This window comes from Salminus brasiliensis, chromosome 19 (genome assembly GCF_030463535.1).
Source record: "Salminus brasiliensis chromosome 19, fSalBra1.hap2, whole genome shotgun sequence".
NCBI classification, from domain to species: Eukaryota; Metazoa; Chordata; class Actinopteri; order Characiformes; family Bryconidae; genus Salminus; species Salminus brasiliensis.
In genome coordinates, this window is record NC_132896.1 from 5243952 (window position 1) to 5266884 (window position 22933).

Genomic DNA, 22933 nt, shown 5'->3' on the forward strand with positions numbered 1-22933 from the left:
TCTGTACAGCACTGTGTGTTTGAGAAAGAACGGGGAAAGCATGAACTGACGATTCCTGTGGCTCCCGCAGGTGGTCACGAACAGAGAAACCCAGGAGACGCTGCTGTGCATGGCCTGTGTGTTCGAGGTATCGAACAGTGAGCACGGTGCGCAGCATCACATCTACAAACTGGTCAAAGAATGAGACACCTTCACTTTCTCTCACACACACTCACCCACACACACAAACACAAAACCCTAAGGACGCTGCCAGCTAGCTGCTGCCTTGCTCGGCCAGCGCAAAACAGAGAGAGAGAGAGAGAGCTGGAGCCCAGCACTAACTCTGTCCACAGAGACATGATGCGTCGTGGTTTCAGACAGGCTCAGAGTCTGTTTTCCATTTTTTTGGACTGAGTGACAAAACAGACTTGACTGAAGTGGCTGTGCCTCTGGACTTAAAAAAAATGTAAAAAAAAAAAAAAAAAAAAAAAGAAGAAGAAGAAGAAGAAGAAGAAGAAAAAAGGAAAGGAAAGAAAAAAAAACATCCAGTATGCTGTCGTCATATCTGGGGCTTTATTAATGTTATTATTATTTTTGTGTTTTGTGTTTTCTGAATTTACACGGGTGTGAGTGAGGGTAAATGGAGGTACGCTTTTGTTACTTTTTTCATTTAACACTGATTTTCTTTTTTTTTCATAATGTCACTGAAAAATCATCCTTCCTTACAAATATGTATTTCATAGTACAGGAAAGTGCCCCTCCCCCTCCCCCATAGATACTCAAACAATATAACTTAATTTCTTCCCTTAAATATCTTTAGCCATGTTTAGTCACATAATGGTGAAACAAAGCATTAGCAATTTTAATGTATGTAATATTCTATACCATAAAAACACAGTTGGCCCATTTTAGGCTGGATGAAGTGCCAGTACCCCACCGCAACCTGTTGAACTTTTTTTTTTTAGTTGAATTATTAATTAAGGGATAGATTTTTCAAACGGTTAACTGTTCAGGTGGGCAAATTAGAGCCAAGGTTTCTCCTCAAACACATCATTAGAAAATGTGCTTTGCGGACGTTGGTTATCTGTGTATTTTGGATGACTGATCATTGTTCTCCTGCACTGCAGAGTTTCTCAGCTACTTTTCTGACTTCATTAGCTGGCAGAGGAGAGTTAACCCTTAGAAGTCATAGTTAAGAGATATCAGAAGCAGATTGTAATCGTATATTAATTATACTCTTATTCGTAGCTTATTGAAATAAGTGGTCAGATTCTGTTGAAATACAGACGGTAGATTCACAAAAGTGTCTTAAGAAAGTTGTTCGTTTAGATTAGCTTTTATTCCTAATTTAAGAAGATCTCATAAGTTAAAGCTATTCTTCATTTTTTATCTTAAAGCAATTGGTATTCTTTAAAAATGTTTTTAAATATTTCCTAAACCTTTGGAGAATCCTATACTGACTGTAAGACTGTCAAAATATTTAAATAGTTGAATTATTAGAATTAACGATGATTTAAAAAAAAAAAACATTTTTACTTTTAAAATTAAAGTACTAATACTTTCTTTATAAGGAAAATAAAGGCTTTTCGACGTCACAGGTATATTTTCCAAAAAGGATTATTTTCCTATAGGCTGTTTACTCCTTTACATTTACTGCTTAGTTTGATCCTAGTTTTTCTCCATTTTGCTCTCCATTGCACGAATCTAACTGAATAATGGTACACTACAAATGTGTCTCGCATCGTCTACAATAAGCTGTATAATGCATCATAAAAGACTATGTTACAAACTAGCTAAAAATCTTAGGAAATATCTGCTTTCTTAAGAGATATTTCAGAACTGTTTTTGCTAATTGCATTTAAGAGAACTTTAGATAAAGATTTATTCATAAAGATTTTTGAGTTTTTTCTTAGGAAAACTTTTCTAGCTTTTCAGAATCTAGGCCCAGTCCTTCCCAATCCTTACCACTACTGCATTTGCAACTCGAGGAGAAGATATTTTATTATAAATGTAATATAATTTGGAGTTACTGCTGTGCAGGCAAGTCGTTCAACATTTTGAATATCGTTCCTATTAATTAAATGACTAATTAATGATGGAAGGCTCTAACTCTAACTGTAGTTCAGTGATGTATCAGAGCGACAGTCGTAACTATTGACTTCTAAGGGTTGAAGTAGAGGAGACGCTTCTTTAGGTCTAATTCGGTCCCTGATGGACCCTCTGACATTTTCCTCCACCTTTTACCTTGGTGTTGAGCCTTTACACACATAGGGTCATTACCTTTTCCTCCAGATGAAGCTGTGAATTCTCTCCTGATGTTGAATAAAAGCACATAACTGGATAGAAATGTACACAGCAGCATAGCCAAAGGTAGTCTATGGTGCCTTAGACTAGGGGTGGGCAATATGGCACAAATATCACAATACTTGAAGAGGTTTTTAAGATACACCATACGTATCATGATCATTTGGACAAAATTGCTATGAAAAACATTGGTTTTGTTTCACACACTGAGTGCTGCACTTAAACAAGACTAATGATGTTCTCTCTGTAATGAAACCGCTGCTCAGTGTTCTTTCCGTAACGACAAAGACCATGATATACTCAGAAAAGCGTGTTGTGATATAGATGATCATGTTTTATTGCTCACCCCTATCTTAGACTTTATAATGCAAAATCTCAGTTTGTTCAGTTCTGATGTAGAGAAGAATAGAACTGTATCCATATCTGTAAATCCACCAGGTTGTTGTATATACAGAGCGGTGACTCATGTATACTATCTTTCTATCAGGCTAAGCTGAGCACAGTGTATGTCAGTAATATTGCCTTTCAGTAGAACACCAAAAATATTGCAATGTGTCAATTCAGTGCAGCTCGCGTGTCCCGTTACATGTGCTGCACCATAAAAAGTGCCTTTGATATGGACTTCTCCAGCTTCAACCAGCTGGGAATCGGAAAATGCAGCATGTCCAGGCAAAGGGAACCCCACAGAACCTAATGCTATAACAGGAGCACAGCGCCAGTCGTGTGTAGAAAATGAGGCACGTGTATTTTGAGTTGTTCGTTGTTCAATTCAGTTGAATTCAGTTGAACTGACACACAGTAGTGATGAGTTAAATCCAGCATAGAACCATTAATAGTCCAGTTTTATGGCTGCTTGAAGGACGGAAACAGGACAAACCCCCATTAATACGACATATCCTCTCAGATTGTCTCTCAGTTGATTCTGTGGTGATTGCTGTCCAGTGACTTGAGCTCTCCAAGAGACGTGTTCCACTTCCATCAGTTCTATCTAAATATGCTTTTAATGGTAAATGAAGTAGCTTTTTTATTTTTTATTAAATATTCATGATGCATTAGTAAAAACAGACACTGAAACATTACCGTCTGTTTCTGAACTGTTTCTTTAGCTGATTTGGAAAGACTGGTCGCCCCGAGTCTCTTTAAATACAACTCTTACAGAAATACTGTAGGTTTTTCAACCTAACCCAGTCTCTGCTGAATCCACAGCATATCGCCACTGTCTGACAAAAACTTTTATCTCCAAAACAGCAACTTTACAGCAGAAGGAAAAATATATCTTCAAAATGTTTAATGGAAGTCAATGTCAAGGATTTTATTCCAAGTACTTTTGGGGCTTTTTTATTTTATTGGTCCATTTAGCATGAATTTCTGATACATTGTGAAGAAGAACTGACAGATTTGGATCACGCCAGAACATGAAAACTGTCAAAGGTTTTTGGAGGACTGTGACGATATGCTCAGTGTTTGCGAATACTTTTTCTGTAAAAGAACAAAAAGCCTGTTGTGCTGAGGCTCAATTCTGATAGCAGTCAGTGGGCAGATGCTGAATTCTGTAAATGCGTGTTTAAATACAGACCTTGTGTAAAGACACAATGCAAAAACCACTTTACATTTATGGCAGTTGTCTGACACTCTGCTCCCGAGCTACTTACATTCAAATCCTGTTACACAGGCAGGAAAATGTAGCGTTAAAAGCCATGTCCAAGGACTCTTACTTACTGGTGTAGAGTGCTTTGCTTACTTAGCTGAGGAATCAGTCATGAATGGAGGTGGGTGGCAGGTTTTAGAGAATGTTGTGCCAAAGCTTTCTAATGCAGGTTATGTTTAAATTAGGTAAAATAACATTTTAATTTTGCTAAAAATTACATTCTGCCATTTCCTTTAGAAAACTAGCCCCATGTCAGAAAGGGCAAAATTAAAAAAATTAAAAAGGATTATTTTCCTATAGGCTGTTTACTCCTTTACATTTACTGCTTAGTTTGATTCTAGTTTTTCTCCATTTTACTCTCCATTGCACGAATCTAACGGAATAATGGTACATTAAAAAATGTGTCCCGCATCGTCTACGATAAGCTGTATAATGCATCATAAAATACTGTTTTTGCTAATTGCATTTAAGAGAACTTTAGATAAAGATTTATTCATAAAGATTTTTGAGTTTTTTCTTAGGAAAACTTTTCTAGACTTTCAGAATCTAGGCCCAGTCCTTACCAATCCTTACCACTACTGCATTTGCAACTCGAGGAGCAGATATTTTATTATAAATGTAATATAATTTGGAGTTACTGCTGTGCAGGCAAGTCGTTCAACATTTTGAATATCGTTCCTATTAATTAAATGACTAATTAATGACTAATTAATGATGGAAGGCTCTAACTCTAACTGTAGTTCAGTGATGTATCAGAGCGACAGTCGTAACTATTGACTTCTAAGGGTTGAAGTAGAGGAGACACTGAACTGTGTTCTTTAGAAACTAGAAAACTAGTCCCATGTCAGAAATTATAAAATTAAACCAATTTACAGTTTCTGTTGGAGATAAAGGGCCCCGGCCAAGACTATAGGAGGTCATTTTTGCACTGTCTCTCTCAGATTTTTCAGAACTCCTGTATAATAATTAAATAATTAAGTTTCATTCAGAAGCAGAAATTTCACTTATGAAAACTTGCAGAATTGTTCACAGTGTTGATGAATGAAAAGTTTAACGTCTCTCTAGCCTACATCATGAGAAGTTATCACACCAGATGGTTATGAAAACTCTGCCTGATGTCAAATACTCTCTAAAAATCCCTTCAGGATGTTGCATTACTCTGCTTATACTGGTTTACGGTTGCATATGAATGTTTACTGACAGAATCCAGCATCTGCCCACTGACTGCTGTTATTACTGTGCTTTTGGTTCTGTTCTTTTACTGAGTGAAGGGACGTGGATCAGCACCGCTGTCTGTGGGAACTGACTGTCTGCCACAGTAGCAGCAGATACAGGTCAGGCTGAAAAGTACAGGAATGTCCCTTTAAAACTCCCATGGTTTGCTTTTCTGTGAGCCAGCAGATACAGTGTGAACCGCGTGGGAACAGCGGGCAGTGTGTGAGAGGCGGAAGTACACCCGGTGTGTAATACTCCTTTACTGCTCTAAGCACTGCAGAAAGACTCTGTGTGTGGAAGAAAAGGATGCAGTAGACCTTTCAAGAGGGCCTTTGGGGGGGAAATGGTGACCAACACAGAGGCCATCAGCCTTCACAGCTGCAGTGTTTGTCCAGGGACATCGAACACCAGCACTACTGAAACCTGCTCAGAGCTGTACAACACTGCAGTGTTAGATATCAGGCACAGCCTGGACCTCATCCTCCATGAGAGAGCGAGCGAGAGGTGCTGCAGGGTTTATTAGGATGGTTTCTGAAGGTAGAAGAATGTTCCTACTCGTAATGAGCGGCTTGTCAGTGTCAAGCTCCGTTTTTTGTCTGTTGTTCGTCACCATGTAGGTACTGGTACCTTTTAGTGTGTGATCATATGATGTGTTTGCTTTAAGTGGACGTTTTGGTTCAGAGCGCTGAGACGTGCTCGGGTTGATACCTTCTTTTTTTTGTTGTTCATTTTTTAAGGTGGGAAATTTATGTAAAATAAAATTGCGTATCTGGATTCTTCTGTACAGGTGTTGCTTACATTCTCTATAAGATGAAGGGACGGCACAAAACGATGGAAGTGAATATTGTGTATGTGTTCGTTTGGTACCGCAAATAGTTATTTTTGCCTTTTTCAACATTTTCTCTTGAATAAAAACAAACTGAACTTTTGCAGCTGTGGAAGTATGTTTGGAGGGGAAGGGAGGGGAAAGGAGCCTGCAGGCCAAAAGGCATCACAACCATCAGCACAACCACTCCTCAGCTCAGGCCAACCATTCAGGCTGCCCTACCCAGCTAGCCACCCACATTGATAGATTTGTGTCCAAATATTTGTGGACACCCCTTCTAATGAATGCATTTAGCTACTTTAAATTGCACCCATTGCTGAAACAGATGTGCAAATGCACCCATACAGCTTGTCTAGTCCCTGTAGAGAAGTACTGCCAATAGAATAGGACCCTCTGGAGAAGATTAACACAAACCTATTGGCCCCGTGCTGCCTAATGCCAGGTGTGGGCTAGAGGGGTATAAAGCCCCCCAGCATTGAGCTGTGGAGCATGAGGAGACGTGCCACACCCTGCCCTTACCCTCCTAGTGTCTGGAGTATTGCTAAAGCTAGGGCGAGCTATGAACAGGTGGGTTAATTAGCAGTACCAAATTCTTCGAATGCTCGCTGGGTCTGAAATGCAACCCTTCTGTCTTCAGCTTATTAATACTGACAGAGCAAAATTTCCAGTGCCACCTGACAAGGTGTGGGTATACACTATATGGACAAAAGTATTGGGACACTTTCTCATTTATTGTTTTTTCTGAAATCAATGGTATTAAAAAGAGTTTATCCTGCTTTTATTGGAGTATCTGTCTCTACTGTCCAGGGATGAAAGCTTTCTACTAGATTTTGGAGAATAGCTGTGAGGATTGGATTGCATTCAGTGACCATCACGCCAGCATATCCCCAAAGTACTGGATGGAGCACCATCAGGAGCCAAATTGTGATTGCTAGACAGCTAGGTCAGAACATCTCCAAAACATCTTGTAGGGTGTTTCTGGGAAGCAGTGGTTACTACAGTACTGCAGTAAAGCAGCTCTTCCAGTATTTTCAATGCAAACATGTGCTTCTGCACTCGACCACAAGATGGTGCTACAGCTGCATGCTTCTCTCATTCATTCTGACTGTCCATCAGACTTGTAGATCTACCCCAAGATCACAAGTACTTGAAGTTTAGGTTCTTTGTTTCTGATCAGAAACTGTTGATTGGAGAGATCTGCTCAGGCTCTTTATTCATTTGAAGATTTATGATGAACCTTTAGGCCGAACTGAATCAGTGGCCTTCCAACAACATCGTCAATAGCATCAGCAGTCTACATCAGTCCAGACAGTATATGGACAAAAGTATTGAGACACCTTGCTCATTCTTGGTATGGAGTAACTGAGATACTGAGAGATAATGTCCAGGGAAGAAGGCCTTCTGCTAGATTTTGGAGGAGCATTGCTGTGAGGATTTGATGGCATTCAGTGACAAGAGTGGTAGTGAGGTCAGGATGTTGGCTGATCACCACCCCAACCCAATCCAACCCAACCCAACACATCATCCCCAACTCCCCACCTTATCCCAAATATGTTGGATGGAGCACCACCACCCATCATCCAGAGAGCACAGTTCTTCCACTGCTCCAGAGAGTCCTATTCTATTGGCAGTACTTCTCCACTGCATTTATTAGAAGGGGTGTCCACAAACTTTTGGACATGCAGTGTATTTTATTTTGGGATGTGGAAGCAGTGAGGTCTTAAAGGGGGCAGGATTGCACAGTGTGTGTATGATCACGTGATACAGAGGTGTAGGCGGGGGCGGGGCTTAGACTCGGTTGAAAGTCAGAGGTGCACGAGCGCCGAGCAGAGTGAGTGACCGAGCTGCGGCTCCTCGAGCGCGAGAGCTTTTTACTGCGGAATAAACGTGCAGCTGAAATTATTTTGGGTCTATTTTTTTACTTTTTGCGCAAAATGCGCGCAGACTCTGTAGTCTCTCATTAGGTGCGTTGGGCCGTGAATTACGCACGTGAATTAAGTGCGCGCATGCCTCTGTTTTCCACGATGTGAGTTTTGGGACTGGAGTGCGCGCTCAGTGACGATGGAGCACGCGGAGAGTAAGATGGAGCAGGAGGAGTGTAAGGTGTCCGTGTGGGTGTGCCGCGAGGAGAAGCTCGTCTCCGGGCTCTCGAGGCGCACGACGTGCGCGGACGTGGTGCGCGCGCTGCTGGAGGAGCAGCGCTCCGCCGCCTCCCCGCGCTCCTACTGCATAGTGGAGAAGTGGCGCGGCTACGAGCGAGCGCTGCCCGCGCGCACCCGCCTGCTGCGGCTGTGGAGCGCGTGGGGCCGCGAACGCGAGCACGTTCGCTTCGTGCTGGTCCGGAGCGACGCGTCCGTACCGAGCGGAGGCGCGCGAAGCGCCGAGGCGCGAGTCGTGTCCAGCGCGGAGAGCCGGGAGCGTGCAGCGGAGCAACAGAGCGCGCCCGCGCCGACGTGCTCGCGGGAGAGGCAAAGGCGCGTGGTGCGCAAGGCCTTCAGAAAGCTGGAGAGGATGAAGCAGAGCAGAGGATGTGGGGAGGAGGAGGAGGATGAGGAAGAAGAGGAGGATGAGGAGGGCAGGAGGAAAGGGAAGAGGCATGCGTCCCGGGGTGGAACGACGATGTCGCCGTCTGCAGACAGGATGGAGACTCTGGTGCACCTGGTGGTGTCCCAGGACCACACCATCCGGCAGCAGCTGGAGCGCCTCCGCGAGTTGGACGGTGAGATCGACAGGTACGAGGCCAAGGTGCACCTGGACCGTGTCCGGAGGCATGGGGTCAACTACGTGCAGGACACGTACCTGGCAGAAAGCAGCCTGGAGCGGGACGAGGAGGCTGCAGCGGGGGCGGAGGAGGAGGTTGAGCGCTTTGAGGAATACGCGGCACGGTGGGACGAGGTCATCAGGCTCCAGGAGGAACTGGCCGAGCGGGAGGCCCTGCTGGACCGGATCACCGGCGAGATCGAAGAGGAGCTCAACCACAGGTGGATGCGGCGGCGAAGAGAAGAGCTGAGAGAGCCAAAGGACAAGCACGAAGCAGGCGTGACCGAGGACACGCCGGCCTCCCTGAACCTGGGGACCGTCCCTCAGGACGTGGAGGTGGAGGCTCTCTCGGACAACGAGGTGCAGCTGGAGGAAGAGAGGATCAAAACCCAGCTGGACACGAGCCTGTACATCGGCCTCCGCTTGAACACGGACCTAGAGGCCGTCAAGAGCGACCTGGACTTGAGCCGGGAGCTGTGGGAGTCCAAAGACAGAGAGCTGAGGGACCTTCTGGAGAAGGTGGACTCTGTGGTCCAGGGTGGTGAGGACGAGCATGGTGAGGGAGATGCTGGGTTTGCTCCGGTCGTCCAGCCTGCTGCTGAAAAGAGCGCCGGCTGGGTGGAGGAAGCGAGGGGACTTTCGAAAAGCCGCGGAGGCGGGAATGACGACGACTCGGACACGGGCCTGAGCTCCATGCACAGCCAAGACTCGGATAACCCGCCTGTGTGCGAGTCGCTGGTGTGACAGCTGGACAAGGCCGGACGATACGGACAGACGTCTTGCTGTGTATCGTGATTATCGATACGACTTTCGATACGACTCTCGATACGACTCTCGATACATCGGTGAACCCTTGCTGGGACATGGTTAAAACATCAGCCTCTAATATTGTGGCCAAAGTCATCGCTGGGCTGGGTCACCCATGACAACACCAACCTGGAACACCTGTGATTGGTCAGGACGCTCATAATACATGGCCGCTTTTGTGATTGGGTAGATTATTCATCTGCATATTGCAGCGAACCGCAGTGACAGAGTCAGTACAGATGTGAGTCCAGATGTGTTAGTACAGAACTCAGGGAACGCCATGCCTCAAATGACTCCACAGATTCATGCGTTGCCTCTATAAGAGTGTATGTAGGGCCTCATGTTCGCCACTGCAGTCTGCTTCTACCTGCTATTCACCAGGAGTTAGTAACTAACCGACCTACACGCATCAGACCGTCTGCTGCATTCCCAGACTTCTTAGAGGTCTTACAGGCCTGTAACTGGAGCATTGCACGAGTAGTCCATTAAAGAGACACTCCAACAGCTTTTCCAGATTTCTGTAAAATGCAGCGGTGGCGGCGTCAACAAGATCTTCAGAGTGAATTTGGGGTGAAGCGGTTCATTGTGGAGAAACTCTCCCACTCAGATCTCTTTACAGTGGTGGTGAATGGAGCCAGCCTGTTCTATCCAAACCTACCAATGAACCTAGGCACGTCTTATGATGGTAAATTAGTGATACATAGAAAAAAAACGACTTTTCTTAAGGGACTATTTTGCTGCACAGCACCCAGCACATATCCTTCCACTATATTAACCACCATTTAGTGTAATAACTTTATTATAATAATGTAGATTGTAGAGGCATTAAACTCTTCAGTCTGGAGGTTGTATTCAGCACTAATGTCAGTTATTCTGTTAATGGTGTTAAAACAGTGAAACTCCTAAAAACAGGGTTTCTTTGGGGCCTGTTTTGTCTTAAAGCACCCTGTGTGCATCTCTCTACCAGGATTAAAGGTTAAAACTATGTTTTCGGCCTGAACCTTCTGCTACAGCAATGTCTCAGACATCAGCAGGTGCATCTGTAGCTGTGTTACATCCATGCACCACCACTGTGAACACCGTGACCCCACCAAACCCTCACACCAAACTCTCGGAATGATTACGTCGAAATTTTGGAAAACTACTAGTGGAATTTCCCTTTGGGAGAGACCATCAAGTCTGTCGGTCTTCTGCGAGTCATGCCTCATGTCACTGTACCGCTGAATTAGGCCTATTTATTGTAGAAAAATGACTCATTTTGAATTCAGCCAGTGCTGGATGTGTTGTCGTGCCATGTTGTGGAATTAAAATGACATTCGTTCACCTGTATTTCAGTTTCTGTGTGGAAGAACAGCCTGGTTGAGTTTGTTCGAGGGCGTTTGGGTTCAGTGCACTTGGCAGTTGCAGGCGAACTCAGGTAATCTGCGTCCAGCCGGCTCAGGGTTTGAGAGGGCCCAGCTCCAGACAGCCCTGCTTTCAGTCATAACTGCAAAGCAGCGGCGCGTGAAGTGATATAGGATGAAGAATGGCTGTGAAAGCACACCTTCAGAGGACGTTTCTACACAGTTTTAAGGGAAGACTAGTCCAGCGTACCGCAGACATGCTGGAATGTGCCACGGAGCGATTTCTTTTATCCTCGTAATGCCCTCTCATTTTCCCGTCACGGGTTTTGACAAACCACTCAAAGACCAACACTGTTTGTTGTTCATTGAAAAAAAAAAAAAAAAACACAGCTTGAAGGTTTTTTTCCCCCCAATCCAGAAAGATAATCCCACAATGATGTTTACAATGAGCGGCTACTGCCCACAGCTACAGCTACAGCTCTGCATGCTGTCTGGTGAAGGGGAACCCCACCTAAATGCTGATGTAGCTAATCATGGATGGAATGTGACTTGTGAGTAGAGGAGGGTAATAAGGCCAAAATACAGGAGTATGATACTTCCAGACATGGTGCATGATTGATCTACATCATGTTAATTAGTAGTAGTGTGACCAGTGGCTGAACGTAGATACACTGAACGTACATACACTGATCAGCCATAACATTATGACCACAGACAGCTGAGTTCAAGTGAAGATCTACAGTGGCATCTGCTGAGGGGTGGATATATATTAGGCAGGAAGTGAAGCTTCATGATTCAAGGTCATGTGCTATCTGGCAGGTTTTGTGGGGTGTTCCCAGTATACACTGGTGTCACACTGGTGACAGGGTCATTAATGTGACACCTGGAGGTCCCACCTCACAACTTACAGGACTTCTGCTAAATCTGCTGCTAACATCTTGGTGCCAGATACCGCAGGAAGCCTTCAGAGCCCTTGTGGTGGCGTCCAGGCCTCGAAAGCTCAGATATTAGGCAGGTGGTATTAATGTTATGGCTGCTCAGTGTGTGACAAAGGTGTGAAAAGTATTGACAGTCATTCCTCAGGTAGAAGTGAGTGGAGATACGAGGGTTTAGTATCAACTTAAGTTTTTTACTCCAGTAAAAGTGTAAAAGTACTGGTTTCAGAACAACTTCAAGTAGAAAAGTAAAAGTAATGGAAGGAAAACAAAGGCCGAAAGCTTAGGCCGCGCAACAGGGGTCTATAGTGCTCTACACACCCCCCCCCCTCCCTCCCTCCCTCCACTCCCCAAAACCCCATTTCTCTAAAAGTCATAATGAGGAGAATGTTCTATTAAAATGTTGATGTTAAAAATGTTGGGCTGCACTAGGCTCCTGTTTCAGCTGCAGATCTGCCCATTGAAAATGAAGCATTTCAGTAATATCAGTTCTATTAAAGGAGCGTCTCTGTGCTCTACTGAGCATTAACATGAGCTTCATGGAGGAAAATATGAGGAGTCGTTGTCTAGAAGTTTAGAGAAGCTGCAGAAAGTCAGACTTCAGAGGCGTGTGATCAATAAGCTTTATTGGGGTGTAAATGTGGGGCTCAGTCGGGACGTTTCACTGCAGCTCTCTTGAGTCTCTGCCACGGACACAGTCTTCATACTAGACTACAGACGTCTGCTGAAACAGGAGGAACGAGGCTGTTCTTAGAATATAAGGAGGAGAAAGTTCAGATAATTGGGTGAAAATTTAAGGAGTGGATTTAAAAAGTCGGCTGAAAGATAAATAATGACTCCAGTAAAGTTCAGATAACCATCATTTTTTACTTAAGTAAGATAGCAGAGTATTTGTACTTGTGTGTTTAAAGCCCCTGTTCTTCATCTTCATCATTCTCTTCTAACTCATATCTATAGTCTGATGGTTTTACGCTGGGTGGGAGTGACTTTGGCCTATCTGACATCAGCCAATCAGAGTTATCCATGTGTTTACGTCACCTACCTCAATTAGGAGAGTGCCGTCCCGTGCATTCAGCCTCTTTGCGACTGATCGACTGTGACTGAAATTAACTCACATTTTAGACACATATCATTGTCTTTTACAACACCGGCTTTGCTACTGATGCAGGGGTTGTTTTTCGTTGCCATGGTGATGTCACTGTCAATTATTCTGTGATCAGATGCCCTCGCAGCTCTTACTACGGTTAAGCTGTGTTTATACATTCATTTATACTGAATAGAAGATGACATGAACTCAATGTGACATTTTACACAAAAAGAGGACACCCCACGTGACATCACTTACAGCGATAACTATAAGCATTGTCATATTGTCACCTTTACCAGCAAATTAGCATTTGCTAACATAACTAAACTGCTCCCCACTAGTTTCCATATGTTAGCATTTTTATAGAAACATAAATGCTTCTCCTGTCTGCGTCACGCAGCACCCCAGGTTTTCTCCCAGGATCGCGTCAGCAACTGCGCAACTGCAACACAACGCTAGAGGAGCATTTTTGAGCTGAAGCAATATTGATTTAATTCATTTTCTCAAAGCCAGGGCTCCCCAGCGTGAGACAAATGGCCATAATGGCAGGAATTTAGCTTGAGGGGACATCACTAACGTCACTGAGGGAGTGAGTGCAGCTGTGTGGTTATGCTGGTTTCATGTACACACACATACTTTGGACTGGTTGTACTATGCTTAGTGCTTCTGTGCGACAGTACAGTACAGAGGGTTTGCTTATGTGTCCATCTTCAGCGTGTGGTTATGGAAGATTATCACACTATCAGTATTAGTACTCCTACATCAGCAGCTTTTACAGAAGAAGGTACAAATCCCAACTTTTAACTTAACTTTCAATGTAAAAAAGATTTTATTCCAAGTCATTTTAGAGTATCTATCAGCGCCCATTAGCTTCCATTATACTGCCACACCCGGATCACATGGTTTTTAATGTTGGTACAGCTGTTTTCGCAGGTTACCGTAATTCCTCTGATCTATTCTTTCCTCTGCGTTTCGCGGTTGGACATAATGTGAATCTGCCAGTGGCTCTTTACATGGTGACAAAATTTCTGTTGGTCAAAATTAGATGAATGGATCAATAGAAATGCTCCAAATTGACTTGGAATAAATTCGTTTTCCAATCAACGCAATTCTGAAGCTGCTATTTTAAGCCAAAATTGCTACGTAATGTTGTTTTAAGATGGACAGTGAAAACCTGCTGATCAGATGAAGAATAGAAGTCCATGGGAAGATATTTCAACAACAGCACATTGGTTTCTATTATAGCTCGTATCAAAGATTACTGACGTGACATACTGACCAATTTGGGCTATTTTTACTGGCTTTCTGTCTGTATTTTAAAAAGCCTGGAGGTCTATGATCAACACCAGAACACAAGATAGATGGCAGTCTGTCACGGACTGTAGATGAGGTTCTTTAGGCTCATTTGAGTCTTTTTACAAGGAAGGTGAATGTAGCTTTTAGTAGACACTGTGTGCAACTGTGCGGAGGGGTGGTAACCCTGGCCTATATTCATAAAGCTCTGCGGCTCTGAGAGAGATTATGAAGACAGGACCAGCTGGCAGCAGTGGGTGATAATCCAGTATTAAAATAAACAATATGCAAACCACACCTAACGTGTCGTTCCGGTGCTAAGTGCAGGAAAACAGAGCGGCTATCACAGCTGCTAACATTGCAAAGGTGACAAAGAAAGGAGAAGGGCCCGATCTGTGCCATGAGGACCTGGCAGCTACTAAAGAGTAAGTTGTAAGTGTGGTGAGGGTCTAAAAATAAGAGAAGGCAATCACCCCCAGATTACTGCAGATTACTGAAATATCTGCTGATATACAGTGGTCATCAGTGGGTCTATGGTGGTCCCTGTCTGCTGCTGGACAGTGTAGAGGGGCCTGTAAACAGATGATCAACAGATGATCTAGTGTAAAATTACAATGTGCAAGATGTTGGATGATCACCACCATCCATCATTCCAGAACTGCTCCACAGCTCAACGCTGGGGGGCTTTATACCCCTCTAGCCCATGCCTGGCCTTAGGCAGCATGGTGCCAATTGGTTCAAGTCCTATTCTATTGGCAATACTTTACTACAGGGACTTGACCAGCAGTGTGGACATCCCTTCATTAGAAGGGATGTCCACAAACATTTGGCCACACAGTGTACATACTTATGTATAAGTCAAACTCACTGGTCATTTTATCAGAAACACTAACCATAGGTGCATTTTGGCCTTCCACTACTCTGTCCATCAATGCAACTGGACAACCCCTGTATCACCACCGTCCTGACATTTTATGCTGGTCAGCCATATCATTAAAACCACCCACCTAATAATGTCTAGGTCCTTCTTGTTCCACCACAGCAGCTCTGACCCTTCGAGGCATGGTATCTGGCACCTGTCATGTAAGGTGTGAGGTGGGGCCCTTATGGATTACATAAGAGAGCCTAAGGTGTCCATGACCCTGACGCCAGTTCACTGGTTGTCCTTCCTTGGAATAACTGACCACTGCATACCACTGGAACACCCCACAAGACCTGCCTGATGTTTTGGAGATGTTCTGACCCAGTCGTCTAGCCGTTACTGCTTGCCCATTTTCTGTTCAAGTCCAAATATATCCACCACTTGACAGGAGCAACCACCTCTTATTGCCTCTTAGTGGTTTTAATGTTATGGCTTATAAGTGTAAGGCGTCATGACTGCCAGAATGAACAGACGTCTATAGATTACACACTAAAAAGTTGATTCTCAGCTCACTTAACTACAAAAAAATGTGTGTTGGGGGGGGGGGGGGTTAAATAAGTGGTCTTCAAAGAAAATTAGATGATACCTTTGACCATCTTCAATCAGCACAGCTTCATTACACAAGCATAATTAAGTCTGACTATAGATTTCTGGCAGCAGCGATCAAAGACCTGTCTCTCAGAAAGCCTTTTAAGTGCCTAAATGATGCTGCAGAACAAGACGGCGCTAATGGCAGACGAGAAGCTCATTTTGAAGGAGGCCGCTAAATTACACACACTGATTCATTACAGTAAGTGATGCATGTATGAGTGACTCCTGCATGAAAAACGAGCCATGGGAAACACTCAGGCTGAAACAACAGCTAAGACTCACACCAGAGCTCGACCGGCTCGGCCTGAAGTTGTTGTTTTTTTGGTTAAAGTCAGCACTTGATGATATGATAGCAGAGATTAGATATGATACAATACAAAGAAAACAGCAGGTTTATGGGGGGTTTAAGTCATGTACTGTCTCTGAATCTGAATCTGCGTTTACAGCACGGCCTGATCCGTTTATCACCAAACACTGAGATCAGTAGATACACCAACTGCACACAACCCTATGACTTTGTAGCTTAGATCCATTTGCACTGCACGGCGAAGTCATTTTGATGCATATCTTAGTCATATATATGTATAACTTACCATGTGGAGGCCTGCGGGACTACTCACTATGCTGTAGTGTAATAAAGTGACCTATCTAGCCTCGGCCCACAAACGCGATCCTTGAATGTGCCTGTGTTGATCTCAATATATATATATATATGTATATATGTATAGTACAATAATAAGGGTTTGGAACATGGAAATGACGGACTGTGAACCTCAACCCTGTTGTGTCTTCATTCAAAAGCAAAACTCAGTAAAACAAGGCTGTCAAACGGGCCATTATATCTACACCCAGCCCACTAGCAAAGCCTTAAAAGACTAAATCCAGCAGCTACTCCGGGAGAACAAGGAAGCAAGTCTTAAAGCAAGGCTAAAAACACCAGGCTGACCGGGTGAAGCACTAGGCTAAAACGGGTGGGTAGAGAGTGTCCCACAGGGCGACCGAGAAGACAGAGCTGTGTGCATCACAGGGAAGCTGGTGAGGTGAGCAGATCCGATGCTAAAAGCTAACTCTACCAGCTAACCACACAGCGTGCTGACTGAATACTGAAAGGAGCCAGAGACGACAGCAACACTATCTGGTAAGTGGCATCAGTGTTAAAAGCTATGGTAGGCTAAGCTTGGCTAGGCTTTGCATCTGTGGGATGCCTCGGTGATGAAACCCACCCAAAAAAAGCTCAAAAGAGTTCAGTTTTACCCCAGGAGCCCCCCATAAAAGGAATGAGTTCATTTTAAGGTAAAATAACAGGGTGGTAAATATTACATAGGCTTGTAAAACCGCATCAGGGCATTTTTCACCCCAAACAAAGTCACACACTTACTATGTATACATTAAGCAACTTAACTTAAATGCTCAGTAAAATGCATTAAATGGCATCTTTAACGTCTACTGTTCCTAGGTTTATAAAATGTTATATAAAGATGAACTAAATAATAATATTAATAATATTATAATAATATGATAATAATATTAACAGCAACTAATAAGAAATTGCAGCAGCACATTTTGTCCAAATACTTAAATTTAGAGTTACGTCTGGGCAGTATGAGGAAAATAGCTGTAGCTAATGATGTAGATCTATCTAGCAACGTGTCCAACAGCCAAGGCTGGTCACCTGGCTGCCTGTCAGTCACATGTGTAACAGAGTGTACAGTCATCTGATACGGTTTCGCACGGTCAAATGGGATTTTAGCCAACATTCCTAGCAATGTTAGCTACAAAAGGACACACTTGTGGGCGGAGCACAGAGAGGTCAATTCCATTCATAATCATAATCTAACAATGCACTAGATCCTGGTAAACAAGGCCATCAGGAATACCTTAGAACGAGAGGAAGGTGTGTTAGATAAGGGCTGGGATGAAAGAAGTAGAGATACCTGTTCTAGCGGCTGTTTCGGAGCTACAGCTAACATTCTGCTCTCAGCACCTCGGAGAATAACAGCTACTCACAAAAGCACTGAGCCTCATCCATCCTCTCTATTCCCAGCTCTCTGTGAGAGCCCCCCTGAGACTCTCAGTGTTCAGGTGAGAGACTCAACTCCACGTTGCTCCACAGCAGGTGGGACGGAGTTGGTGGGTTTTTTTGTGTGTGTTTTTTAATACAAGTTTGTTGACAAGATTTTGCAAGGTTTAAAGGGTCTGTATGTGAGCCCACTCTGCAGTTCTTCACTCTAAACACTACGTAATGTATTAGTTTATATTAGTTCATGAATAATGAGTTAGGATTAATAAGCCAACTTCCCATTTAATACCAGTTAACCAGTACGTTTCTCACCCAGCCTCATCAAGACCACATCACTTGACACATCACTCGGTCAGACTACATACACACACACACACACACACACACACACACACACACACACACACAGACAGGGCTTCCCAGCATAACTTCCTTGGCTCAATATTTACTTCATCACATAGCTCCTCTCTGAAACCTGATCACATTAATGAGGAATCACATACTGACCCACCCATTCAAGAGAGAGCCATCCGTGGCCCCCCATTTATCCCAGTCCGTTTACTGCTGGTCGCCACATTATTGGCTATGGACACATTACTGACCATCAAAACTCACGTGTAAACAAGCCTGAGGCACAGACATCACATCAACACAGACTCTCACACACACCCTCTTAGCAAAGCAATAACACATGCAATGCAATGCTCTCTCTCACACACACACTTAACAACAACAGGCTTAGTGCTTAATGGATCATGACTGTTGTGAAGGGCCTGGAACAAATGAACAAAGACAAGGAGCTCAAACAGCAGAGCCGAGGTCACATAACACTTCAAATATCAAGTGTCAGACTGTTTGGGATTCAGCCATTAGTTCAGCAAAACCCCGAATGTGAGCAACGTCCTCCTTACGTGTAATAGAGTCGGTCGTTTAAGGCATGTGTGGCATCAGTTTTGCACGGGAGCTACGAGGCTAATGTAGCAAACACACACACACACACACACACACACACACACACACACACACACACACACACACACACACACCTACTGACTAGCATTGTGTAAACTGCATTCCTAAACCATCACACACTTGCCTCTAATCAAGATGAGCTGTTAGGTAATCGCTAATCGCCTGCTTGTGTGTTTCCTGACACTGTACGACAGTCTGCTATTTACACCATATGGACAAAAGTATTGGGACACCTGTTCTTTCATTGTTTCTTTAAGGGTATTAAAAAGAGTTGATCCCGCTTTAGTTGGAATAGCCGCCTCTACTGTCCAGGGAAGAAGGCTTTCCACTAGATTGCTGGGCATTGCAGTGAGGATCTGATTGCAAGAGCATTAGTGAGGTCAATATGTTGGGTGATGATCACCACCTCACCTCATCCCCAACTCCACAACTCATCTGAAAAGTACTGGATGGAGCACCACCATCCATCATTCCAGAGACCTCTTCCAGTTCTTCCACTGCTCCACAGCTCAATGCTGGGGGGCTTTATACCCCTCTAGCCCACACCTGGTATTAGGCACAGTGCCAATGTTTATCTGTTCAAGAGTGAAACCACCGACCAATGAAGTGAAGAACATTGAGGATCCAGTAGCACTTGTCCAGGTGTGGGTTATGTTAGGAAGCAGGTGAACAGTCAGTTCTCGAGGGTGATGTGCTGGAAGCAGGAAAATGGACTCTAAAAGGCTCTTTATGGGAGGTCTAGTTAAAACTGCATTACAGCAATCAATCCTGCTGGAGATAAAAGCATGGATGAGTTTCTCTAGACCGTGTTTAGGTCCATGGAGGCCCCACCTCGCCACTTACAGGTCTTAAGGGATTTGCTGCTAATGTCTTGGTGCCAGATACTACAGGACACCTTCAGAGGTCTTGTGGAGTTCTCATATCTCGAGAGCTGTTTTGGCGGTACGAGGGGGGCTTACACAACATTAGGCCTGTGGTTGTAATGTTATGGCTCTTTAGTGTATCTTGACTGTTTGACTATAGTCAAAGGGGAGGGGAGGGTTAAACTTTGTCAAATTCAGAATCTCTTGTAAATTTGGCCGCCCTTAGTCCGCTGTAGATTACATACGGATGCTTTAACAAACTATGGTGACTATCTGGTTGTTAATATTATGTATACACATTATAATTATAATGTAATTATAATAATATACATTATAAACAAGACACATGCAAGGATTATTGCACATTTTAAGGGCGTTTCATGTTTTTAACATGTTTATCAATCAATATCAACTTAGGAAATAAACAGAAGCTGCTCTAAAATAAGCAGAAAATGGCATTTTTTATGGATTCTTTCTGGAGAACTTCTTTACACTAGAAATCAACAAGAGACCCTCGGCTCTATCTGAAGCTGTATGCTTATGATGTTTAGATACTGCTGATCATTGGTTTGCTGTGATCTCACACCATGAAAAGGACTAGGTTTAGGCTTAGATTTCATAGAATCCATTACATTTGAGTGAACGTTCAATTATATTCAAATATTTACATTTTAATTTTACCCTGTTTTCTCCATTTACACTATCCCCGTTTATGTGACCAGTGTGAGGGTGCAGACTAGCACATGTCTCCACTGAGTAACACCAGTAAAGCCAGCCACTGCCTCCTTCCAAACCGCCGCTGGTGCAGCATCGCTCGGTAGTCTGTGCGCTTGAAGGAAAGCTCATTTTTGCAAATTATTTTCTGAAAGGGGGCAAAACCTCAGAACCGTGTGAATAGTGGTGCACATTTCCTAGCAGTGTGAACAGGGAGAACATCTATAAATAGTGAATGGTGGAGAACATTGCAGAGGAGTGTGTGAAAATGATTAAGTGACTGAGGAGAACGTTCTGGAGTGGCATGAATAGGAAGAATATCCAGTAATGGATGAATGATGGAAAACATGAAAACCATTGAAAACAGACAGGGGAGAACATTCTAGAACAAAGTCAACAGGGGAGAACATTCTAGAACAAAGTCAACAGGGGAGAACATTCTAGAACAGTGTAAATAGTGGAGGATATTCTAGAACAATGTCAACAGGGGAGAACATTCTAGAACAGTGTAAATAGTGGAGGATATTCTAGAACAATGTCAACAGAGGAGAACATTCTAGAACAGTGTAAATAGTGGAGGATATTCTAGAACAATGTCAACAGAGGAGAACATTCTAGAACAGTGTAAATAGTGGAGGATATTCTAGAACAATGTCAACAGGGGAGAACATTCTAGAACAATGTCAACAGGGGAGAACATTCTAGAACAATGTCAACAGGGAAGAACATTCTAGAACAATGTCAACAGGGGAGAACATTCTAGAACAATGTCAACAGGGGAGAACATTTTAAAACAGTGTGAATAGAGGAGGGTATTTTAGAACAGTGATTAGTGAAGAATCTAGAACAGTGTGAATAAGGGAGAACATTCTAGAACAGTGTAAATAGTGGAGGATATTCTAGAACAATGTCAACAGGGGAGAACATTTTAGAACAGTGAATAGCGGAGAATAATCTAGAACAATGTGAATGAGGAGAACCTTCTAGAACATGATAGAACATAATGAGGAATCAGACAACAGAGATTCACTGAAAATCACACACACACACACACACACACACACACACACACACACAGGAAATGAATGTAAGCGACTGTAAAAGCCTGCATGTGGAGCTTTGAGGCTGAGAGGACTACAGAGCTGCCGGTTATTAATTATGAGCTGAATCTGATCCAGTGACACTTGATGAATGCAGTGACCTCACAGTCCAGCGCAGGCGAGCAGCGCAGTGCTTCACTGTAGTGCGGGGGCTCCACAGCGTCACTGCTCCAGGCTGGTGTATCTGTGTGCGGTTCCCAGTGCTGTGATCTGTAGGGAGTCTAGAACAGCACGGGTTACACATTCACCAGAGCGAACACGTCCGGCCCGCTGCCTTGACCTCTCTCGCTCAGCCAAAGACAAACAGGCGCAGTGAGGCAGCGTGCTGGACTGGCCTGGACCAAGCATTCCTTCACATGGTCGGCCGCTGATGGCCTTTACTGATACAGCACCTGCACTCACTACTCTCCCATGGACCCTAACCAGGCCATTTTATCAGAAACACCTTCCACCCATCAGCACCGCTCTAGTCACCAGAGGACCGTCACTGCCTAGAAATCTGGGTGAAGGACCTTTTGTGGCATTAGTGGAGCATTTACATGCATCACTGTCCAGCTGTCCAGTGTGTGTGTGTGTTAGAAAAGGGGCGGGGGGCACAAACCCCTAATCTAACAGTGCTCTGTACATTAGAACCCTAATAAGCTCTCCTCTTCAGAAATGAATCCTGAGTCTGAAAGGAGCTGTCCAGGCCCTGATACACCAACACTGATACCAGGAGCTGAAAACAAGAAGAAAGGAACCAGTGTGAACAGAAGAGAACAATCTAGAACAGTGTGAATGTGGGAGAACATCCCAGAACATTCAGAAACATTATGAATGGGTAGAAAAATCTAGAACATTGTGAATGTAAAAAATACCAGAACATTCTTAAACATTAAGAACGAGTACAAATGTGAATGTGGAGAACACTCTAGGACAACGTGATTAGTGGAGAACACTCTAGAACAGCTTCAACAGTGGAGGACATTCCATAACTGTGTGAATGTGGAGAACACTCTAGAACAGCGTAAATGTGGAGAACACTCTAGAACAGCGTGAACAGTGGAGAACACTCGAACAACGTGAATAGTGGAGAACACTCGAACAACGTGAATAGTGGAGAACACTCTAGAACAACGTGAATAGTGGAGAACCCTCTTAGAACAGCTTGAACAGTGGAGGACATTCCATAACTGTGTGAATGTGGAGAACACTCTAGAACAGCGTAAATGTGGAGAACACTCTAGAACAGCGTGAATAGTGGAGTGGCCTAGGGGCCTAGATAGGACTACAGCCAAACCCTGTACTGACCTCCAGCCCTGCTCAGAGAACCAACACGGATCATATCTAGTCCAGAATGTAGAGGTCTGGGATGAAAAGGCTCTCTGTCTCTGTCCAGTCAGGAGCTCCTCACATGTAGCAGAATCACAGCGGAGGGGTGGGGAAGTGTGTGAGGTCGTGTGTTGCCAGCAGGTGAAGCAGACAGCGACCCAACAGGTTTAGATGGAAAGCGAGTCAGAACACCCACATAGAACAAAGTGTTCCCACACACACACACACACACACACACACACA

At 43.9% G+C, this 22933-nt stretch overlaps 2 protein-coding genes across 4 annotated transcripts in view; both read left to right on the forward strand.

The window, feature by feature from the left end:
- tead1a (TEA domain family member 1a) overlaps window positions 1–6059 on the forward strand; it is a 72998-nt gene extending 66939 nt beyond the window's left edge. For all 3 annotated transcript variants that reach the window (XM_072663009.1, XM_072663008.1, XM_072663010.1), the window contains one exon: window positions 71–6059. In XM_072663009.1, coding sequence (XP_072519110.1) covers window positions 71–184 — 114 coding nt within the window. In that variant the 3' untranslated portion in view covers window positions 185–6059. The remainder of the gene's footprint in view (window positions 1–70) is intronic.
- Window positions 6060–7814: 1755 nt separating this feature from the next.
- rassf10a (Ras association domain family member 10a) lies at window positions 7815–10875 on the forward strand. Its single transcript, XM_072663570.1, has one exon. The coding sequence runs from the start codon at window positions 8034–8036 to the stop codon at window positions 9474–9476; it is 1443 nt and encodes a 480-aa protein (XP_072519671.1). The 5' UTR covers window positions 7815–8033; the 3' UTR covers window positions 9477–10875.
- Window positions 10876–22933: the final 12058 nt, after the last annotated feature.

Bases quoted from the DNA above. Each gene is read 5' to 3' on its own strand.
- rassf10a (XM_072663570.1), top strand. From the start codon at position 8,034: ATGGAGCACGCGGAGAGTAAGATGGAGCAGGAGGAGTGTAAGGTGTCC.